The 23,226-nt window shown below is 41.5% G+C and overlaps 1 protein-coding gene across 4 annotated transcripts in view; it reads right to left on the bottom strand.

Annotated features, from left to right (window-relative positions):
* LARGE1 (LARGE xylosyl- and glucuronyltransferase 1) overlaps window positions 1–23,226 on the bottom strand; it is a 528,281-nt gene that overhangs the window by 242,538 nt on the left and 262,517 nt on the right. For all 4 annotated transcript variants that reach the window (XM_077914722.1, XM_077914719.1, XM_077914720.1 and 1 more), the window contains one exon: window positions 21,244–21,367. In XM_077914722.1, the coding sequence (XP_077770848.1) occupies window positions 21,244–21,367 (124 nt within the window). The remainder of the gene's footprint in view (window positions 1–21,243; window positions 21,368–23,226) is intronic.

Here is a 23,226-nt window from a genome sequence, read left to right as displayed (position 1 = left end):
TCCTTCTGTCAGGAACCTTCCAAAAGGCAGCCTCAGAGGCTGAAATTAATGAGGCACCATGCTGCTCTGCATTAATGAGGTGCTTTTCATTTTCAGAGGACTTTGTAATCCTTTGGAGGTGAAGCTCTTGCCTGTGAAGCTCTCTGGTCTCAGCCTCAGAGATGAACCCCTCAGGTCAGTTGAACTCTAAACACACAGGAAGGTAACCTTGAGCAGGTAAAGTGGGTTAAGGAGGGTGAACCAGAGGTGCCACTTAATTAATTTTCAGTTGGCTTAAAGACTGTTTTCTCTCACACAACATGGAAGGTGAAACTCTCCTGGTAAAGTGGAGACCCAAAGGAAAGCCTTATCATGACAGAATTTCTCTTGGCTGACAACCGAAATGACCCTTGTTTACTGGTCATCCAAAGGAAAGATGGTATCTTTACTCAGCTCTTGTAATACATCTAAAAACATTAACCAAGAGTCTTACTGTAATTTAAAATATTTTTATCTTGACCATGAATCCTCAGACTGTTATATTGACATTCACCCCTGTAACAGGCCCTTACTATTTATATGAAGGGTTGTCAAGGAAACCAGGTGTTGAGGATAGCTGTCTAACTTGTCTAGATTTAGAATTTATCATACACGAGAGTGCAGAAGGCAAATGAATGTCAACCTTAGAAAGTACTACAGAAGATGGTATGTGGCACAAGATAATTCCATTTAAGCCTGTACTTTCCATTTGGGGATTTGATTACTGATCAAAGGAATTCCTAATGCTCTAAATCCCCCTTAAAAAAAAAATCACCTAATTCTGAAAGTGACTCATTTATCTAAACATTCATTGTGTGTGCCAAACTCTATACTAGACACTAAGGAAAGAGCAGTGAATGTGGAATGTTCCTATTTCTTAGGAGATCACAGATAAAAAGGAAAGAGCATTATTATATCTATGATGATAATAATATGGTATTTGTTGAATGCTCACTATGTAACAGACATGATAAGCAATTTATGAATATCTTTCTCTCACAATAACCCTAAAAAACAGACATCAAGGAAATCACACAATCTTCAAGAATTACAGGAGCTAGGACTAAAAATCAGATTTGACTCATTCCAAAAATCTTAATCATTTTGGAAACTGACTCAAATGAGATATTCAAATGATCATCAGGCAGTGAAAGCTATAAATGAAATCTCTCTAGAATTCTTGGGGATAGAGCAGTCGATTGCACCTGGAAATAGAAAGTACAGTTAGAAAAGGAAAAGGTGATTAGGAAACGGAGCTTGTACTTTTAGTGCAAAAGAACATTCCAACGCAGTCCCAGTCAATGCAACCTGTGAGAGTCACATACCTTCCCAGTACAGATGTCTCCCAGACATCTACAAGACTGCAAGTGACCAGATAAGATGCTATGAAGAAAACTGTTAACACCAAAACAGAACAGAAAGTGAAGATTAAAAAGTAGATCCAAAAAGAGCGTTACAATGATTTTTTTAAAAGACTTTGAGAGAGAGAGAGAGAGCAGAGTGAGAGACATAGACAAAGAGCAGGAGAGAGGGTGGAGGGGCACAGGGAGTAGGAGGCTCCCCAGCCCAATGTGGGGCTCTATCCCAGGACTCCAGGATCACGACCTGAGCCAAAGGCAGATGTTTAACTGACTGAACCACCCAGGTGTCCCAAGAGTGTTACAGTGAATTCTTAATTTCTGTTCCTTAGCACCTAAGGAGAATGCCAGAGAAAATCTCAGCCTCTGATGCTCATGCTTTATATGAATGATGTTATTGAGGGCCCAGAGCAAAAGCCAACTTCACTAGGACACTGATGAAAACCAGCTGGAGGCAAGGTCCGACACTGGGCTGCACCAGAGAATCACCTGATCCCACTATACTGGGTCTGCCCTGGAAAAGCCAGTGGTGAGGCCTGGCACTAATGCTGGTTCTGGTTTGATCAAGATCACAAGTGATGTTAATGGGCAATTGAGGGTAGGACCTTGTCATGGCTTTTTGGGTAATGTGTTGTGTTAGTAAAGTCTACTAAATGATCCTTAGGTGCAACCAAGCCTGAGATATACAGCAGTTGGGGAAATGAACCAACCAATCAATTCTAACTCCTAGCTGGGAAATCAAGACCCAAATTAATGACAGCATAAGCTCCATAACTTTGGTTCTGCTTTGTTGTTTGCACAGACACTGTTCCTATACGGAGTATTTTTGTTGTATGTCTCTTTTAATTCCCCTTGGTGTGGGAATATTTAAGCATTCTTGACCTGGAAGCAACACAGAATACAGAAATGAACACTACTCAGAGTTTGAAAACACACATTGGGAGGTGGGTCAATTCTATTCTCTCTTAGATTGTGCACCTGAAAAATAGAGACAAAGCCGTTCACTTGGTCTGAGACTGAAAACCAGAGATGATGTCTGTGGACGCACCAAGCAGGCCACCTGACAGAATCTGCATTCACAGCTGCTGGTTAATTCTGAATCTGGAAGTAAGGAATTTTTCATGACGTGACAAGGAGAATAAAGGCCTGATCACAGTGAGCAAGCTTGAAACGCTAGTGCCTTACCACATCTGCCACCATCGGTGATTTCCTCTCGCTTCTTTATAATGGCTGGTTTTGGAGGGTAGGCCTTATGTATTATGTATATGTAATGTAAAGGCAACAAGCACACTCTAGGACACAGTGTACGTTAGGTAATAACAGCATATTAATAATAATAGGGGATGAGAAAGGGGAGTTTTAGCAGCGCTATTATGCCTATGAATAAGATGTTGATCACTGCTTGCTATTTTCTCTTCAAACATATTATTTAGCCAGTAGTGAGCAGATTTAAAACCCACTGGGGTTCTTGAATTGAGCCTGGCTGAGTGGTTAAATCCAATGAAAATATCCTAGTTAGATGAGTTTTTAGCCAAGGGAGTTGAGTCTATAAAGGGATATTTAACAGGTCAGTTTGTGAAGATGATGTCCATCTTTCAAAAATGATAATGGGAATGATGAGGATAATGCATGCACAGCATTTTCTAGTTTACAATGCACTTTCAGATGATTTCATTTGATTCTGGAAATAACTGTGAATTAAGCAAGAATTCACATCCCCACTTTACATAACAGGAAACTGAGACTTTAAAACACCACTGTCCAAAGTTACAAAGCCAGTAAATGGTAGTAGGGTTGAAACTTACCTCTTTAGACCTTCGGGAAGATGCTCCCCATGTCATGCTTTGACTTTAGCAAGGTAAGCAGATGGAATTGACAGACCAAAGTATTGTCCATTGTGCTCAGCAAGAAAACTCAGTTTGACACCTCTGGGCACTTCCGCCTACCCCCAAAATCAAATTGGTGACATGGTGCATGTACCAAGGGATGAAAACATAAAAAGTTCCAAGTACTCTTTGTGTAGAAATAACTCTGGCTTGCTTCCCATGTTTCAGTTAGCGAAGAAAGAGAATCTGGCCCCTTCTGTGTCCCAAACAAGGTAAAGTGATGATATCACCATGGGGTCCACAGATAATGTGTCCAGAACAGGCAACATCTGGGTGCTGCTTATGTGTCACATGACAGAAATAAAAGGACATAAATCCACTTGGCTGGTCTCTGAGTTGGTGGCTTGAATTTTCCACCCCATTACCTTCAAGGACATCACAGTCAGGGATGGCCTCAATAGCAGACTCACACATGATTTTGTCTGATTTCAGTACACTGGTTCTTAATTAGGGCTGATTTTGCCCACTCTCTGGCATTTGGCAACACTAGAGTCATGTGTGGTTACCACATCCTGAGGGGAAGACAGCCACTGGGTACCTAGTGGGTAGAGGCCAGGAATGCTGCCAAACACCTTAAGATTAGACAAACTCCCAAAAAGAGGATTATCTGCCCCAAAACATCAAGGGTGCTATGGCTGAGGCACCTTGTTCAAAAATACTAGTGAAAATTTGAGACACCTGGGTGGCTCAGTGAGTTAAGTCTCGAACCTTGGTTTCCATTCAGGTCATGATCTCAGTCAAGGTTGTGAGATCGAGTTGCGTGTTGGGTTTGTGCTCAGTGGGGAGTGTACTGAGCATTTCTCTCCCTCTGTCTCTGTACTCCCCTAACTACCCGCCCCCCAATAAATAAATCATTAAAAAATACTGGTGAAACCTTGAAAAATGTGTACGGATAAGCAGGTGAAATCTTGATTTGATCCTGGTACCAGTGTAAAAGTTTGACTCAGTTTGACCTACTGGAAAATACTGTGTTATCCAGAATTAGTGAAGTACCTCTTCAGAGGAAGAAGGCAAGAGTGTGAAGTCCTCAGCATCATGAGCTAAAGGAAGAAAAGAGGCAATTCCATAAACCCACAAATAAGATAAAAAAAACTTAAATGAGGCTTATAAAGAGAAGAATACAACGTTTAGACAAGCAAGATTGCCCAGTGGCCAATTCAAGGAGGGCTTTCTTGGCTGGCAGCAATTAGCTGGCTGAGACTGGGGCTGCCCCTATCCCAGCAAGAACTCCATGCTTCCACTAGGCCCAGGCACCCCCTCTCCCTGGAGGATAAGCCTCATCCTAAATGCAACTTCGCATTGAACCAAGGACTCCAAGCTCCACATGCTGGGCACCTGTCATTACTTAGCATCCTCCTGAATACTTTGCCCTAAGCTTAGGCTCTCTTGTACAGAGCCCCAGATGTTAGCTCCACTCCCACGCCTGCCCTGTATAAAGTAGAGCAGATTCCTTCTGCTGGGTCACAGCCCCAGATCCACTTAACTGTGTCCCAACCAGGCTCATGTAACAAATGACACACCTGTACATCTGATGATCCTGCACTATGCAATTATTTAGGGGGAAAAAATCACACTATCAGCACTTCTCCATTTTGGACAGCTCCCAGCCACACACATTACACTATGGTCTCTCTAGTGGTTATCTAGACAACAGCCAGAACTCCTGCTCCTCCCACTAAAGCATGCTCCTTTGTCAGTTTCCCTCAATATACATGTGACCACCATGCACCCACCAGCTTGTTCTAGAACTCTACGAGGTGAACTTGATTCCTCTCTCCCTCCACGGACACATTCAACAGGTCCCAAACCCTGTCATATCAGCTGTAAAAAAAAAAAAAAAAAAATTAATCTGCCTTTAACGGTGGTCACCTGAAGAGGGAAGAAGCAGTCTAAGAAAGAGACTTTTAATTAAAACCCATCTATATCTTCTTTTTGGGGATAGTCATAGTGTAAAGCAGCAAGTCTGGAGTAGATGAACCAATTCTATTCTTTATTTTTTACTCATCTACCACAACACCCTGCCCCCAGGATCCATATGGTCACTGAGTCATCGGTCCTGAGAACCTTAAGATCAAGGTCTTGGACTGACTTGTTCATTTTACCAATGCTCCCTAGCACACAGAGGTGGCATTCTGTTGCAAGTTATCTAATAAATAAGAGAAACGGAACCTCAGGAAAAAACTTGACAATGCTCATCCCATCCAGCTCCCCTTTTGTCCTCAAACCCACTGAACAGATCAGGGACATTGATTTTTTTTAAATGGTTTCTGCACACTGTAAAATCAAAGTTCAATTTTCCAAATATCAGGCCAGTTAGGTTCACACTCATCCACTACTAAGCATGCTTCTCTCTGCCTTATGTATCCTGTGGGTAATTCACAGGTACACATGTATCTCCACCTGAGCATCCCTGGTGGTAGATTCACTATCTTAGCTCAGAAACTCCCCTAGTGGTTTCTAAGATATTTTGCATATGGTAGACATTCAATTTGTTTGCTTTTTTTTTTTTTTTAAATTTGTTTGCTTTTAATGCAAATGTGGACATAGTGGCATACGGATACTGAAGACTAGAAGGTAACAGTAATTTAATTTTTTTCCCATGGGCATCCTGAGGAGCCCCAGGTGATAGTCTTGGCGAACTGGTGTATTAATTTCTTCTACTATCAAAAGACCTGGCCTTCCTTTTTTTTTTTTTTTTTTTAGGTCTGGCCTTACTAAGTGAAAAACAGAAGGCCAGGAAGATAAAAGAAACACATTTCTTTCTTTTCTGACAGAAAAAGTACAATGATGAGGGTATTAAGTTTTATAGCTAAGCTCAGCAGATAATAATCAGACAAAGGAATCCTGCTTGGGGAAAGGTATTCTCTTCTTTGGGCAGTGAAAACCTGTCATTAATTCACAGAGCCGATAAAAAGCTCTTCCGCCTTCTCTCCACCCTCTTCCTCAAGCCCTCCTTGTTCTGGATAATGATGTACCCAGCATGGATACGCCCCTTCTCTTTCCCCTTCACTTCTGGAAATCACACTAGCTTCAAGGCCCAGCTCCAAATCCCTGGGAAGCCAGCCCTGACTATCCAGCTGGTAACTGACTGGTACTGCACCACTCTCCATTTCATTCACTGGTACTAAATTCCTGCAGAAGACATTAGCTTTTCTGCGTCTGAGCTCTGACAGAATCTTGTGCATTCAGCAAATCCTTATCTACTGATTGACTTGTACCAATGTATAGACCCGACCCAAGTTACTTCCTCTTAATTGAGAATTCAGCTAGGTAGCTGAATTAATTAGAGTTAGCATCCGATTTCCCAAGCCAGCCAGTTACCCTGGGCTACTGGTAGTCCATCTATCTTGAGAGGCTGGGAATTTCCCCATGGACAGACTAGTTGCCTTAGGAAATCCCAACAAAGTTACCCAAACCAAACTCCAAAAGTGGTTAATTCAGAAGTCACAGATTAAAAAGAGCAAGTAAGGAAAAAACAACACACACACACACACACACATATATATATACATATATATATATATATATATACATATATATATATATATATATACATATATATACTAGTTATCCCTGCTTCCTAAATATGCATTTTCTTCTCACAACAAACCTACAAAGGGAAGTGTGAGAGACTCTACTGGTTGCCTACTCAGAGCTGCTCCTCTAGTCTCTGCTGTGAAGGCTGCAAACACAGAAACCCTCACTCTCCCAGTCTCCCCTGTAGACAGCATATAGATATAGGACAATCCTGACCAGCACACCTGATGGGAAGTCTGCTGGGAGATTCTGGGGAGAAGATTCCCTCCCCCTGGGAGGGAGGGAGAGAGAGAGAGGGAGAGAAAGAGAGATGGGGACAGAGAGAACCCACATTTCCTTCCCAATGTCCTGAGAGGAGATGACTTGCTGGGTTTGCTATGACCACTGTAACCATGAGGAGCCCAAGAGAACACCCATGAACACTACCATCTCTCATGGAACTGCCAATCATTTATAAGAAAAATGGATATGTTGTTTAAGCCATATTTACTGGGATAGTTCTTCCTTTCATATATATATATATATATATATATATATATATATATATATATATAAAATGTTCCATATATAATATATATATGCAATGTTATATACAACATTCTAGTATGTCTAGTTCACCATGTTACCTGAAATAGAGGTCTTCCCTCCTCACTTTTCCTCCCCATCTATTGTTTAGAGCTCAGTCTAAATCTCAAGGAAATTATTCTTGGCCCACCATTCTATTCATGTTTGGGTTGCTCTACTCTAGGCTGTCATGCCACTGTTTCCTTTTTCATAACACTTGTTATTGTATAGTTATTTGTTAAACACTTCTCTTCTATAATTATTTCTTCAGTACCTTTAATGCCTAAGTACTGGTCATAAGCCCAACTCATCCACTACAGGGATGGACCCCCTCTGTTCTTAACCACCCTATCTATCCCCCACTGTTAACAGAGTACTTGCACATAATTGACTCTAAGTAAATGTTTGAATGAAGGAGTCTTAATAAGAATGCTGAAGCTTTTCCTCCACTCAGCAGGAAGAGTCCCAGGAGCAGTTACTTCTATCAGCTGTGAATATGAAAAGGAAAGAGTGGTATCCTATGTTCTGGATAATTATCAACCTTTGCTCAAGGAAGAATTTCCAACCCTTGGAGAAAGAATGGTTTATGTAGCAAAAGGCCATTATTGTGAAGATTGAACATTTGGGGAAAGATCAAATAGGATATCGCCAGACACAAAAATAAATTTTGGGTAATTTAAAGACTTAAATTTAAAGGGAGAAACATTCAGACTAGGAAAAAAATGAAAATTTTTATCCAAGGGCAAGGAAAATTTGTATATGGCAAGGAGAAATGGAAAAAATTCTAAGAAAATTCAAGGGAAAATTCTAGTAGATTTGATTAACTGAAATGAAATCTATTTCAATTTGACTAATTGAAATGTATATTATATACATCGTATACATATAGATGTGTATATATACAATGTATGTATATGTGCATATATACATATATATTATAGCACTTTGTATTACAACATATGCATATTATATACAATTATATATACAATGCATATATGTACATATTACATGTTATATATTTATACAATATATGCATATCATAAATACATGCCATGTGTGTATTATATATACCTAACATATACAGTATATACTAAAATGTGTATTATACACATACAATTAAAATACACCTATGTAGGGGATGGCATTTTACAGTGTTATGTTCTAGGAATCAAAACCCAGACCCACTACCAGGATAAAGGCTGTGATCCTGTTTCCAACCTCTGCAAACCAAGATGTCTTGGCCAAACTGCCTCGAGTTTTAGGTTCCTCATCTGCAAAATGGGATCATCATAGCACTAATTTTATAGAGTGATAATTAAGTGAGAGAACCCACATTAAATACTTAGTATTGTATCTAGTACATAAGTACCAAATAAATGCTAGGTTTTACTGTTATCTTATTACTGTTTTCCATGTTCATTGTTGTCTGCTACCTTATTTAGTGTTTAGCTTAATAATATTTACTCCATTACTCATTCCTAAATTAGCCGGAGGACTGCCATTTTCTCATTCACAGAACCAGCTTTCGAAAATTTAATTCTAGTTTTGCTTTTCATTTTTCTTATTTCACAGCCTTCTGCTATTAACTTTATTTTCCTTCTGCTTTCCTTAGGTCCACACCATTATTCTTGTTTAAATTATCAAATGGAATGTGAGGTGCATTTATCATCATCTTTGTGTTTGAATAATGAAGGCACTGAAGGCTATTAAAACATCTCCAATGACAGCTTTGAGCACATTCCATAAGCTTTACTGTGAAATATTCCTCTTTTGTGGTTTTGAAAATAGGCTATAATTTTTAGTTTTACTTCCTTTTGGATTAAATAAGCATTTAGAAAAATTCTTCACCTTCCTCTAATTTCCAGGTATGTTGAACTTCCCATTTAAAAGTTTGTTTCTGATGTAGTATTACTTCACTGTAGCCAAGAAGGGGGCCTGTATAATTTTTATGGTTTGGAATTTAATGAGGTTTTCTTGCACCCTCAATTTATGTAATTTCTCCAAAAATACATGAAAATCCAATTTTATTCCATTTTATGGATATAAGCTTTGATATCTACTCATAATGATTATATTCTTAAAACTGTCATTAAAATTATGATTTGCCTTTTTAGTGGCTGAAACTCAATATATCCTATATTTCTATCAGTTTTTGCTTTATGTATTTGAAAGCTTTCTAACTTAGAAAACAGCATGGCTATTATTTCCTCTTATGGATATCATGCTTGTCAATTTGAAATTACTAATTTCAATTAAATATACTTTATTTTTGAGATAGTCTGAAATTAACATCTGTACCTTCTTTTCCTTTGTATGTCTGAGACATCCTACATATAAACTTATTTTTTAATTTCATAATTTATTTTAGGTATATTTTTGAAGATTGTAAGCAGTTAAGATACCGTTACTTAAGCATTGGGGTGTTTCTCCATTAAAAGAAATTTAAAGTATGTACATTTGTTAAAATAAGTAATGTTGGTTTTGTTCTGTAATAGTATTTTTAAGCATTATTTTTCAGCTCTGTGAAAAAAATTGACATACATTACAATCTCTCCTTTTAAATGAACGATTCAACAAATGTATACAGTCTGCAACCACCACGCGATCACTATATACAACAATTCTATCTCCCTCCTCCCCATTTTCCTCATACCCCTTTTAGGTGGTCTCTTCCACCCCACTCTTTGGGTTCTAGTACCTCCTGCCTTGCTTTCAAGAATTTTGTGTAGTCATATATAATATGCAGTATTTTGTGTCTGGCGTTTTTCACTTAGTGTACTACTTCTGAGATTCCCTGATACTGTTGTATATATCACATTCACTGCTGAATTAACATTCCACTGAATGGATATACTAATTGTTTTCTCTGGTTGATGGACATTGGCATTCTATGAACAAAGCTGCTGTGAATATTCACATACAAATTTTTGTATGTGAATGTTTTTATTTCTCCTGCATGAATAACCAGGAGTGGTACTGGTGGGCCATAATGTGAGACTGTTTAACTTCTTAAGAAATGGACAAACTGTTTTACAAAGTGGATGTACCATTTTACATGTCTACTCATGTACAACAGTTCTGGTTGTCCCACATTCTCACCAACACTTGGTATTTTCACTCTTTTAAGATCTTGATCATTGTAGTGGGTGTGAAGTAGAATCTCCTGGTGACCTAATTTGCATTTCCCTGATGACTAATGATGTTGAGCACTTTGGGGGGGTGGGCATTTACTGGCTATCCTTGTCTTCCTTACTGATGTGTCTCTTAAAATCCACTGTCCATTTTTAAATTGGGTCATTTGTCTTCTTGTACTGTTCTAAGAGTTCTCTGCATATTCCAGATACAAATCTTTTATCAGACATATACTTTGTAAATATGCTGAGTCTGTGGCTTGTCATCTTCTTATACATGTCTCAGAACAACAAAAACCAGTTTATTAGTCCAATTTATTAGTATTTCTTGCTCTTTTAGTTTGTGCTTTTCATAACCCACTTGAGAAATCTTTGCCTAACCCAAGGTCACTAAGATTTTCTTCTCTGTTCTCTTCCATCAGTTCTATTGTTTTAGTCTTTACATTTAGGTGTAAGATTATTTTCAAGTTAATTTTTGCATATGCTACAACAAGGCTCATTTTCCCCCATTTGTATATCTTACGTTCCAGCATTCTTATTTTTTTCTTTTTCATTTTGTTTCTGCTCCCTACCTACATTACACAGACTTTGTTTCACTTGCAATATTAATATTCATCTCTGATAACTCAGTTTTAATTCTATTTATAACTTTACCCATGGTCAGCTTTGAGTTTTGCAAAAACAGCTTACTTTTTCATTCTCCTGATGATCAGAGTGAAGGGTTACAGAATCCCACCTGAGTTACACAAAACGCAGGAAATGTAGCAGCTTTTAAATCCAACACACACTTCCCAGCTGGTTTTAAAATGACTGATCAGCACTCTAGTTTTCTAGTGCAGCGTCTTTTCCAATAGCCCAGAGATGGAAGCACCCTAAGTGTCCACTGATGGTGAATGGAAAAGAGACCATTATTCAGCCCTAAAAAATAAGGAGATCATCTGTGACAACATGGATGGCCCTGAGGGCATTACAAGAGAAATAAGACTGAGAAAAGTAATACATATAATCTCACTTACATGGGAATCTCGGAAAAACAGAACCAAACAAAGAAACAGCAATTAAAAAAAAAAGCCCCAAGCTCATAGACACAGAGAAGGGACAGGTGGTTGCCAGAGGTGGGAGGTACAGGGTGAGCAAGATGGGTAAACATGGAAACAACAACAAAACTACTTGGTTATTTATGTATGTTTTTAAGAACAACTTTTGGCATTTGCATTCATCTTTGCAATAGACTTAAAACAATTATTTACATATCATCCCATGTGTAACTTCTTTCAGTACACATTGCCTGCCCCTCTAGAATGAGACTTTCTCATTCTGAATATTCATTTTGATTACTTATATGGTTGGCTGGCAAATCACTGATGATACTTCTTCAAGTATACACTGGTGTATATTTTGTGAGCTCTTGCATAGAATATCATTTTCTGTTGTCTTTATACACGAGAAAATGTGGCTAGTATTCTGAGGTCCCTGCTCAGAAAGGGCTGTAGAAATTTTCTTAAGGACATCTATTATTATAGCAAAAAGACTCAGCCAGAATTTTTATTCTTCAAAGATATGTCTCTCTCCACCCTCTGCCCCTGTGTCATGGTGGAGCCTCAGAAATCAGGCTCCAGTGCTCCCTCATAGCCACCACCCCTATATAGATGGCCACTGAGTCATTGAAATGCAGCCTAAGTTTAAATGCGTGAAATACACATTGACTACTGAAGGCAGTATGAAAAAAAGTATATAAAATTATCTCCTTAGTAATTTTGAAAATACTGATCTTGTTGAAATTATAGTATTTTGGATATATAGGTTTAAATAAAATGCTATTATTAAAATTCCTTTCACTTGTTTCATTTTGCCTTTGGAAATGTGACCAGTAGAAAACTTGAAATTATACCTATGATTTGTCACTATATTTCTATCGGACAGTGCTGCTCAAGGGCTGGACTACTTAGAGTCATATTCTGGTTCAAAATGCTGAATAATTTTAACAAGTTTCTTTTATAAGATTCCACTTCCTCACCTGGAAATGGGTGAAAATAATTATACTAACCTCAAGGCTTACTGTGGGGATAAAATAATATTATGCTTGTAAAGCTATTATGTTGGCATATAATCAATTCTTATTAATGAGAGTTATTATTAATCTTAAAGGGAGGATTTTTTTAAATCCTCATAACTCAATATGTTTCTAGGGTATCCCATGATGTGGGCAACCTATCACCCATTTTGCCTAGATTGTAGGGCTCCTTTTCATCTGCATGCATAGAATTCTTCTCTCCTCTTGGGTTTCATCAACCTATGGATGGACCACTCAACACGCTTGCCTTAAAGTGCCAGGAGCTCCTAATTTTCATCACACCACTTCAGCCACTCCATCTCTGGGTAATATGTCAAAAAATATACCTCATCTAAGGCACTGAAGCTCTAACATTTTACTCCCAAAATCCAGCCTTTTATCCTTTGAAAACATTTGGACAAAGACTCCTATTCTCACTGGGAATATATCCTAACCTCCTAATTCCCACTTCATTCTGCCCATCCCCTTCACCCATCAGATACTGCTGGTCTTTTTTTTTTTTTGGTTGAGCTTATAATGTCAAAATCCATCACTATAACCACCTTTTTCAATCACTGTTGCTGGTTTTTAACTCAAGTTGTGGATAGGTATGATTTTTGGTACAAGGGAAGAGCACTGTATTAAAGACCAAAAGAAGTATATTTTGGTATCAGTTGTATTTCCAATTAGCAGCATTCTGCTACTTCCTTTGATAAATCCCTTATTATTATTTTTTTTTATTTATTATTTTTTAAGATTTTATTTATTTATTCATGAGATAGAGAGAGACAGAGAGGCAGAGACACAGGCAGAGGGAGAAGCAGGCTCCATGCAAGGATGCAGGGAGCCTGATGTGGGACTTGATCCTGGGTCTCCAGGATCAAGCCCTGGGCTGAAGGCGGCACTAAACCGCTGAGCCACCCGGGCTGCCCTGATAAATCCCTTATTAATACAAGCAAACATGTGCTGTTTCCACAGCAGGGGATTCTTGAGGACACAGTGAAATAAGGTACACAAAAACATCTCCTTCTTTACTGAGGGAAATGAACCAAGAACGAGAAGACCACAGCGATGAAAATGGGAAGGGATCAATGTTCATGATCAGGGAAAGGGTGGATCAGGGGACACTTAATTGCTTTAAAGGTGTTTAAGTGTCTGAGCCCAGGCCAATGACTGCTCCTGATGGGGCATGTCAGGTACATAGATCTGACACACCTGTTGTATTCTGAAGGCCCACAGAGAATAGTAGACAGAGACAAAAAGTAAGCCCATTCAAGGAAGGCAACAACGTGGAAACCATGTATTACATAAGAACGTTGAAAGATATATTTAAGTGTCACCCAGATTCCAAGCACTGCCATTCGGGATATGATTGAAAGAATGGGGAAGAGAAGACTCAGTAGATCTGCTGGCCTCCAAACAGCTGGTTGACTCACTCTGCAGTCCCATGGCATAAAACCAATGCATTTCCTCGAGCCACTTTTACCAGGTTTTGTCCGAAGAGCTGGGCATAGAGATAAAAGTTACAGGACTTGCCCTCCTGGTTCTCACAGTCTAGTGGGAAAGGAGACTGTTAACAGGAGTTAACAGACAATGATATCTACACTTGCATTTGGTCTTTATTAATGCTCAGGACCAATGGGAGAATCAAAAAGATAAAAGATTTCAGGACAGCACAAGGCGGATATTTCTAATAGAGTTTCTAAATATGGAACAAGGTCCTTTGGGAGGTAATGGTCTCTTATCTCTGGAAGTATTCAAAAGCAGAAGATTAATGACCATTTATATAGAATATTATAGAAGAAAGTGGAAGGTTATGCCAAATGAATGCCAAGTTCCTTCCTAATTAAGATTCTATGATTCTCAAAAAGAGACAGGGCCCATTCATTAAGACACTCCATTTTATAAAGAAATATTTGCCTGTGTATAAAGTGAATTGTACAATCGACACAAAGATTCTTTTCTAATGCAGATTACAATTTTCTGTTGGTTGCTTACAATTTTCCATGTGTGATATTTAAAAGCTAACGACCACCTCCTGTGTTTTCAGATGCATTTCACTCCCATGTCCATTCTACAATCTCACCTTGTTATCCGAGAGAGAGAAGAACCTATTGCAAAGGCCAGAGGTGCACTGCTGGCCTGATAGAACCAGCCCTCATATTCACAAACCACATGGATAATCCAGGGCCCAAGAAAAACAATGAAGAGAATGGGAGATAATAACTTTTCCAGACCTGGACATAATATTTAACCCCTGTCAGCCCTCCTATAGAACATGAGATGCAAAAAGAGAGAAGGAAACAAGGGTGAAGATTTAAGAGGTTAATCATAGCCATTTTCAAATATAGAAAAAGAGAAAACACAGAATTCACGAGTCCCTACTATGTGCCAAGCACTGTGTGCTTTCCATTATGAGACCTCATTTACTGCATTTAATCTTCACCTTTAATAAAGAAGGGCTAGAGGTAACAACTTTAAAAGACAATTAAGCATTGTGTGTTATTCTCAGTATTACCGAATTATTAGTGAAGTCGCACAATTCCAAAGGTCACACACACTTCACTTCTCACTCTTCTGCCAGGCATCTTAGAGCAGATCATGTCCTCCATGAGACTTCTGTCCTTCCTCTGCAGGTCAAGCCTAACTGGAACCTGCTCCAGCCCCATGGGGGTAGAGTTGGTGACGGTCCATGGTGTTCAACCACCGTCAAGTGCAGTGCCTTTGAGCGATAGCCCAGGCCCCACAATCAAAACACCCAGACCCAATTCTGGGAAGAGGACTGTGTTGGAAAGAATCACATGTGATCCTGGATAATTCTTAACCCTCCCTGGACCTCATCTGTCCAAAGACAGCTATTTTTATCGAGCTTCCTCCGAACCCTGAATCCCTAGGGCTTCTTATTTGTATCAGTCCTTCCTAACTGGAAATGTCCAACATTCAGGAAGGACATCTTCCTGGGAAACAGATAGGGTAGGTAGCAGTTTATCCACCCCCTAATGAGAGGAACAATAGAAGTATGTCTCCCAAAGGACAGCAGGGTGCTGAAGATGGCAGTTATCTAAAGAGAGCTTCTGCGATACTCCACAAAGACCAGCACAAAGGTAACAGAGGATGAGTAGGGAGCCAATTTTTAGAGTCAGCCATTAATATTTTTTGGAGCCATAGCTCTGAATCCCACTTCATAACCTTTCTGATGTTGGTAACGAGCAGGCATCAGGTCTAAGAGAAAAGGAGATAAATTAGGACCCCCAGCTGGACAGGTGAATCATGAAACGGCTGCGGCCCTAGGAGCTTCCCGTTGCAAGCTCGGGTTCATCCTCACCCCAGCTGATGGCATGGGATTGACTTTCTGGGCCAACTGGGGCAAGATCAAGGGCTAGTTGGTATGCAGGGTCTTGTGTGAAAACTGACAAGGTATGTACTGCTGATTTAAGGGAAACTGCCTAGAGAGTGACTGCTTCATTTGGAAAACAACCTTGGGTGAAGTGATGGGGCTGTCCTGAATTTCAGCAGCATTGTGAATATAGTGTCCTTTTATCTACAGCAGGAAGCTCCATCCCCTTTAATGGAGGGGTCATGCTTAAAGCATTTGTTCTTCATCAACAACCAGGAAAAAAACCACCACCGAGAGCTTAGAGGACCCTTGTCTAGTCACAATTACAGGGTCCCAGCTTAAAAACAAGCCATAGGGGAGCCTGGGTGGCTCAGTCGGTTAAAAGGCTGACTCTTGGTTTTGGCTCAGGTCATGACCTTAGGGACCTGGGATTGAGTCCTACATTGGGCTCCGTGCTCAGCAGGCAGTCTGCTTGTGGATTCTCTCCCTCTGCCCCTCCCCCTACTTGTGCACACACTCATTCTCTCTCTCTCTCTCTCAAATAAATAAATCTTAAAAATATATATATATATATATATACAAGCAGACCACAGGGAAGGAAATCTAACACAGGAGAGCATGGGTTGTGAAGTCAAGTAGTTCTGGGTTTTAATCCTGACTCTGCCATCTACGAGCTACACACAGGACTTGGGGTTGGTTTGGTTGACCACCCCAAAGCCTTACCCTCCTTATCTGCATGGTGGGGATAATAATAGCACTTGCTCCACAGAGCTGGGGGCATTCTATAAAAGGAGCACATCACACATAAGATACCAAGGGTCCCATAGATAGCACAAGTTACACTGCAGCCTGACAGGGTCCTGAGGCACAGAAAACAGGAATCCTATGTTCAAGCACAACTCAACAGTGGCGGATGTGTTCCTCGGTGGCTGTAGTCCCTGACTCCCTCCTTCCCTTCGGATCTGCTCTACATCCATGTCTACTGAATTACACAATCCTCTATCTCCTAGCATTCCATTTGGAAAGGGAAAAGTTAAATAGCAGCTGTGGCATTTATTAGCTGCCTGATTGTAGGCAAATACTCTTCAACTCCATGCTTCAATTTATAAATTATCTGTGAGATGGCGGTAATCAAACTTCAGTCCATCCCACAAGGCTGCTGTTGAGGGGCAAGGGACAGCATGCCATCATCTACAAAGCTCCCCACAAAAATAAGTCCCCCATCCTGCTCTTCCTTTCTCTGGTGAGAGGAGTTATGCATCTTGAATGGAGTTCTGGGTACAAAAATGTGCTCAGTCCTGGTAGCCTGTTGATATGGGGACTGGGAGGCTGGAAATGAATGGGCCCTGTAAACATCAGAAGACCAATGAGCATTTCACAGGCCACAGAGACAAGCAAGCTGAGTGATCACTATTTGCAAATCTGCACTAATTGGCCATTACCAAGAGAAGCATACCAGTCCACAGCAGACTTCCTGCAGTTCATTTGTAATCATGCACCAATCCCTTATAAATTTCCTCTTCCCTTTTAGTCCGTTCTCCAGCACTAACAGATATAATAAGGGGCCCACAGGAATGTTTCCGAGAAATGCCATTTCCAACAGCTGTACAAAGTGATTTTCCAGCACCAGTTTGGGGGTGGGGGGCATCATGTGTGCCTGCTGAGGGTACCATCGGACACGCTTTCTAAATGCAACTGCACAACACAGCACGGGCCCTCTCCTCTCCCCTTCTTCCTCCTTTGCTAACATCAGCTGATGGATGGCGTTTTAATGCATTCATGGAAAGACACTCACCTGTCCCAGGGCTGCTCTTGGGACTTTACACAGGGTAGCACAGATGGAGCTGCCTTATTTATGCCACTGCAGGGTGACTGGTAGACAAATACCTGGCTGTCCGCCCATACCTTAAGGCCCAACAGGCCTTAGGAATGTGGTGAGCCCTGACAATGATAAAGAAACCCCTTCCTAATGGCTTTATTACTCATAAGGACCCAGCTCTAAGTTTACTGTATATCATCATTTTGCAAATATTTTCATAGGCCGGGCATCACAGGAGGCATTAAAGATAGAAGGGTGATAAAAAGCAGACCTATCTCGGTCCTTTTGGAACCAGCTATCTAGGGGCGAGAAAGACCAGTTTTCTCCACAAAGACAAGAAAGATCACATTGTGTGATGAAATGTATGTGATCCCATGAGAACATACAACAAAGTGTCCCCTATCAGATACTGAATGCAGGGAAGGCTTCCCGGAGTAAATGTAGCTTAAGTGAAAAAAACATGGAATTAACTAGCAATGGGGAAGAGGAGGCCAACTGGGGAACAGAGTTTAACAGACAGAGGAGTAGCCTGTGTAGTGGCCCCCCTGGTGAGAGGGAAGGAGCAGAGCACTTGTGATGATCCAGTGAGTGAGCGGTGGTACTGTGGTAGACAACAGAGCCGGAGGAGGCAGGAGCCAGAAAGCCCAAGTCCAGATCCTAGCCTCTATCTTTGGAGCACCAGGATACCACGCAGGGTTTTATGCACAGGAAAGGGAACTGGCATGGTTGGGCATGCTTCTGGGAGAGCCAACTCATGCTGCTGAGGGAGAATACGTCTGGGGGAGGAGTGGGCAGAGGGGAAAAGACCAAAACTGCTGTTGTGTTGGGGAGAGGTCAGAAAAGCTCAGAGAGGGATGGCGGCCAGGAAGATGGAGACCAGCTAGGAATGGGATGAGCAGACACAGGGTGAGGGAAGAGGGATGGCAGAGGTGAACTCTTGGGGGTGCCTGGGTGACTCACCGGGTTAAGCGTCTGCCTTCAGCTTAGGTCATGATCCCGGGGTCCTGGGATAGAGCCCCGCATTGGGCTCCCTGCTCAGCGAGAGTCTGCTTCTCCTTCTTCCCCACCCACCCTTCCTGCTTTCTCCCTCATGCTCCCTCTCTCAAATAAATAAAATCTTTAAAAAAAAAAAAAAAAGATGAACCTTGATTCTGGAAGAGCAGCTAAGCAGGCATATAGCAGTGCTACGGCCAGGAGAGGCTCAAGCTGCGGGGACTGGGCAAACCATGGTTTGGGGTTTGCAGAGCTAGATTACATATAAATCATCACTATTGTGATCATCAGTTATGGCAAAATTGTGTTTACAAAATGCTTTCATACTCATTGTCCTTACAGGATTCTGACAAGAGTCTCAGGGGATATAGGATGGTGGGAGATGGGAATTTCATTGGAAGGGAAATAAAATGCAGGTGTGTTTGAGACTTTGAACAGGAGACAGTATCTTTTAGAACACATCTGATTGTATTTTTCTTAATTCTTATTTTTTAAGCCATGGACTCTGTGATTCCAATGGATAAAAATCCAATATGTAAAATAATGAACAGTCGGTCTTCCAGGATGGAAGTGGGCATGCAAGAGTCAGAGCAGCAGTCCCTCTGCCCCCATGTTGTCCAAGACCTCAACCTCAGGGATGCCCCAGGGTTCCCGGGAGCAGAGTACAGTCCTTGGTGCCTTACTCCTTCAGATGTCCTTCAGACATCTCCCAAATGTCTGTGGATTTCACGAGCATTTTAATCTTACTTTGTGCCTTGGCTGCAAAGGAGAGTGGGGCCTTTTCAAAAACCTGCTGCATTCCAGACACTGCTGTGCCTTCACAGGTGTTATTTTGTTTAGTCCTTGTCTTGGTGGCTGTCACTGTGCCACCCATCTAACACCTGACTGAGCCAGGGCTCAGACACCAATTCAGATGGTTCTTCGACAGCAAGCCAAGATGTGAACTTGGGGTTCTGCTGAACCACTTTTGTGTTTTTTTAAAAAGTAGTGGGGGGCACAGACTTGCAAGGAGCATGGCACAGGATTGCCCAAAAAAGAGCAATGAAGGAGGCAGAAGCATCCTTGTGCACCAGGCGCCACGCCTCCCTCCCGTTGCTTTTCCCCCCACTGTGTTGGCGCCAAGACCCTGGGAGACAGAGAGGCTTGCTTTCACCTTAATTAGCGTAGCAATTTGCTAAATTTTGTTTTTCCCTTTTAAGAGTGTTAATCAATTTTAGCTCAGAATAGATTGGAATGGCACACAAATTACCACGACAATCCCCAAATGCTAAATTCTGAACATCTCGATCAACCTCAGAGTCTGAAATATGGGAAAATCAGAAACTCTGGCCAGTATCTCTGTGATCTATTTAAAATGTTATGGCTCTGAAATGAAAAGGTAATGGCTTTATGAGGTTTGGAACAAGCAATTTGCTAGAATCAGCCTCATGCCTAGGTGTTCAGTCCTTCCCAAGGTGATAGGAGATAGAACATCAACATATTTCAGCAAAGTTACGTGTTCTCCTAACAATAGCAATTTGTTAAATTCACAAGCATTACAGGGTATCAGCTATGCACCAGAAATCAGAAAAGAGTAAGACGTGCTTCCCTGCCCCCTCCCCTATTAAAAAAGGTTCTAAACTAAACCAGCAGATAGACTGCTGAAGAAGTTTTCTTTGGAGAAGTCAGGGAAGGTTCTCAGAGGAAGTACCAATGCAGCAGGTGAGTAGGAGTTGTGACAAGGCAGGTGGAAGGGAATGTCAGTTGGAAGGAACAGCATAAGCAAAGACTCAAAAGTAGGAGAGGAAGCAGAGACTAGAAGTAGTTTCCTAGAGCTGAGGAACAGGATGAATTTCCAGGAATGACACAGATGAGACTGGAAGAAGAGTCAAGAACCAGAAGCAGGACTTCTTGAGACTATGAATTCCAATCCTGATCCAGTCAACATGGCAATACAGATGGCTTTTAAGCAAGGAAATGATATGACCAAATGAGTCTTATTCGGCGAAACTTCTGGCCCAACACAATCTTTACTATTGTGTTGCATAATCTTTTAAAAGCACATTCACACACATTCTCTCATTTCTGCCTTTTCATTACCCAGTGAGGTTGGTATGATAATCACCTTTTTACTGATGAGAAAACAGACACAGCAAAGGTACAGATTATTTACTTTGTATCTTACGACAAGTGACAATACAACAAATTAAAACCCAGGCCCCTGACTCTGAATTCAGCACTGATCTCACTGGTAGCAGAATTCTCTAGAAGAGCCACCAAAGACCTCTTTCAGATGCATACCAGGTCTTCCCTTTCTGAAGAAACCCTTTAAAGAAAGTTGGTCTGTGCCAGAACCACACAGACCAGCACACATTCTGTGCTGAAGTAGTGGTCCCTTTGATGCTTTCTGTAGTAATATCAGATATGAGTGACAAACAGCCTAAGTTATACCCTGGGCATTTCCAGCTGAAAGCTGAGGTTTCTACCACTGCCAGTCTACAAGGCCACAACCAAGAAAAGCTTCCAGCATGCGGTGCTCAGGGAGGCACCTCTCCCTCCTGCCTGTACCTTGAGCTCATCTGCGTTGTAGAAGTCTACGCGCACGGCCGGCACCATCCAGGTCTGGAAGAGCGTTGCCAGGATCTGCTCTGCGATGGAGTCAGCAATGAGGTGGAAGTGCAAGGGGTTCCGCCTGTGAGAAGTGGAGGGAAGAGGAGTCAGGAGGGACGAGTCAGGGAGTTCCAGCCACAAAATCACATTCTTTCTAACTTGTAATGTGCCCATCAGTTTCTAACAGCAGCTGTGAAAGGAAGTCAGGCACATGACCAACCCAATGCTTGCTGACAAGGATGGCGGAAGCTGAAAAGGAGAGAAGGTATTTCACCCAACCACAAGATTTCAGACGGTCAAATCATTGGTAACCCTCCATTCGAGCCAACCCTAATAGCATTTTTGTGTCTCTAAAAATCTTAAGCAGGGCACAGATAACAATTTGGCCAGCCCGTTATTTCTACCATCTAGACGTATGGGCATCAGTTTCAGGAGCACGTGGTCAGACAATGAAGTCTTTAGACTGAATGCAACAGACAAGATACTTCTCCCACAGCACAGTACTGAGTTCTGTTTTCTGCTTGTTCTTCTCCAAAAGAAACCCAGGCATCCAAGATGGCATCACCAGGGAACCCCATCGCCGGACATCAGCTTACTCTCAACTTCTAATATTCCTAGAGTTTTTTTTTATTCATTCCCCTCGGCCAACCAGACATTACTGAGGGAGCATCCGAAATAGCCGGCATTACACAAGGGCAAAGCTTCTGGAGTCCAATGGAAATGGGTGCAAATCCCAGTCATGGCATTTATTAGTGGGGATTTTGAGTGTGTTGCTTCTGCCTCTGCACTGCTGTTTCTTCATTCTGTAAAATGTTGAGAGAAATCTCTTTATCAGGCTACTGTGTATGAGGTAAGTAGAAGAGATAAGGCATATGAATAATAAACACAGGATGATAAATAGCAGATATACCTTCTAGTCTTATAAATACCACTGAGCTAGCAGAAGTGACAGTGTGAACTATAATACCACAAATGAGTGCCTCTGGGAAATCTAAAGATGAAAATGACCTGGTTCCCCTGACCTCAAGGAGCTCACACTCCTTATAGGGACAGATGATCCACAATTTAATATACACACATGGTGGCACATTATGTTGTTAACAACCACAACCACAACACAGCATTCTATGAGAGTAAAGGCAAAAAAGCGCTAATTCTGACTGGGTCAGGAGGACGTGGAGGAGCTGGGGAAGCAGTGCCCTAGAAGATATAGGAGTTTGATAGGAAGCAAAGGGAGAGTGGACACAATCCAAGGAGAGTAACAGGAGACAACAGCTGGCGCCCAGGGGGTGCTGGGAGCATGGGGGGTAGGGAAGCAGTTAGCTGGGACTCTAAGGTCAGAGCAGAGGAGGAGAGAGCAGTGAGTGCAGGAAGCAGTGCAGTGAATACCCAATTAAATAGTCCCTACTATATTCGCGAGGTGTGGGGAGCAGTGTGACCTACCTCCTAGCTCTCAGCCTCTGAGCCTCTTCCCAGCCCTATTCCAGAACCACAGACCTTCTGTTTTCCATGCCCTCTCTTCACCTGAGACTGCAGATTCAGTTTGCTCTGTAAGAACCTTCATGCATTTGCTCATTTGATAAATACTTACTGAGCACCTATTACTTGCGGGAGATGAGCAGGATGCCAGGAACAAGGTAAGGCACACCATTGCTGCCCTCTCAAATCTCCTGGTCTGGCCCCCTCTCCTCCCACCCTTCACACTCCCCAGCCAGCATTTATCTTTTGTTCAGCCTTCAGTTCTGAGGGCCACCATCATTTTCTCCTGGAGCCCTTCCCTGACTACCCATGCCTGGCTCAGGGTCCCTTCCTAATAGTCAGTTACCTCAGTACCATGCACCCACCCTCAGGTTTTGGTCGCCTTTTTACATGTCTAGATCCCCACTTGACTGTGAGCTTGGAGAAGTCAAGGATCATGCCCATTATGTTAAAAAATATCAC

This window comes from Canis aureus, chromosome 11, assembly GCF_053574225.1.
Source record: "Canis aureus isolate CA01 chromosome 11, VMU_Caureus_v.1.0, whole genome shotgun sequence".
In the NCBI taxonomy this organism is placed as follows: Eukaryota; Metazoa; Chordata; class Mammalia; order Carnivora; family Canidae; genus Canis; species Canis aureus.
This window is presented reverse-complemented; position numbering and strand designations above follow the sequence as displayed.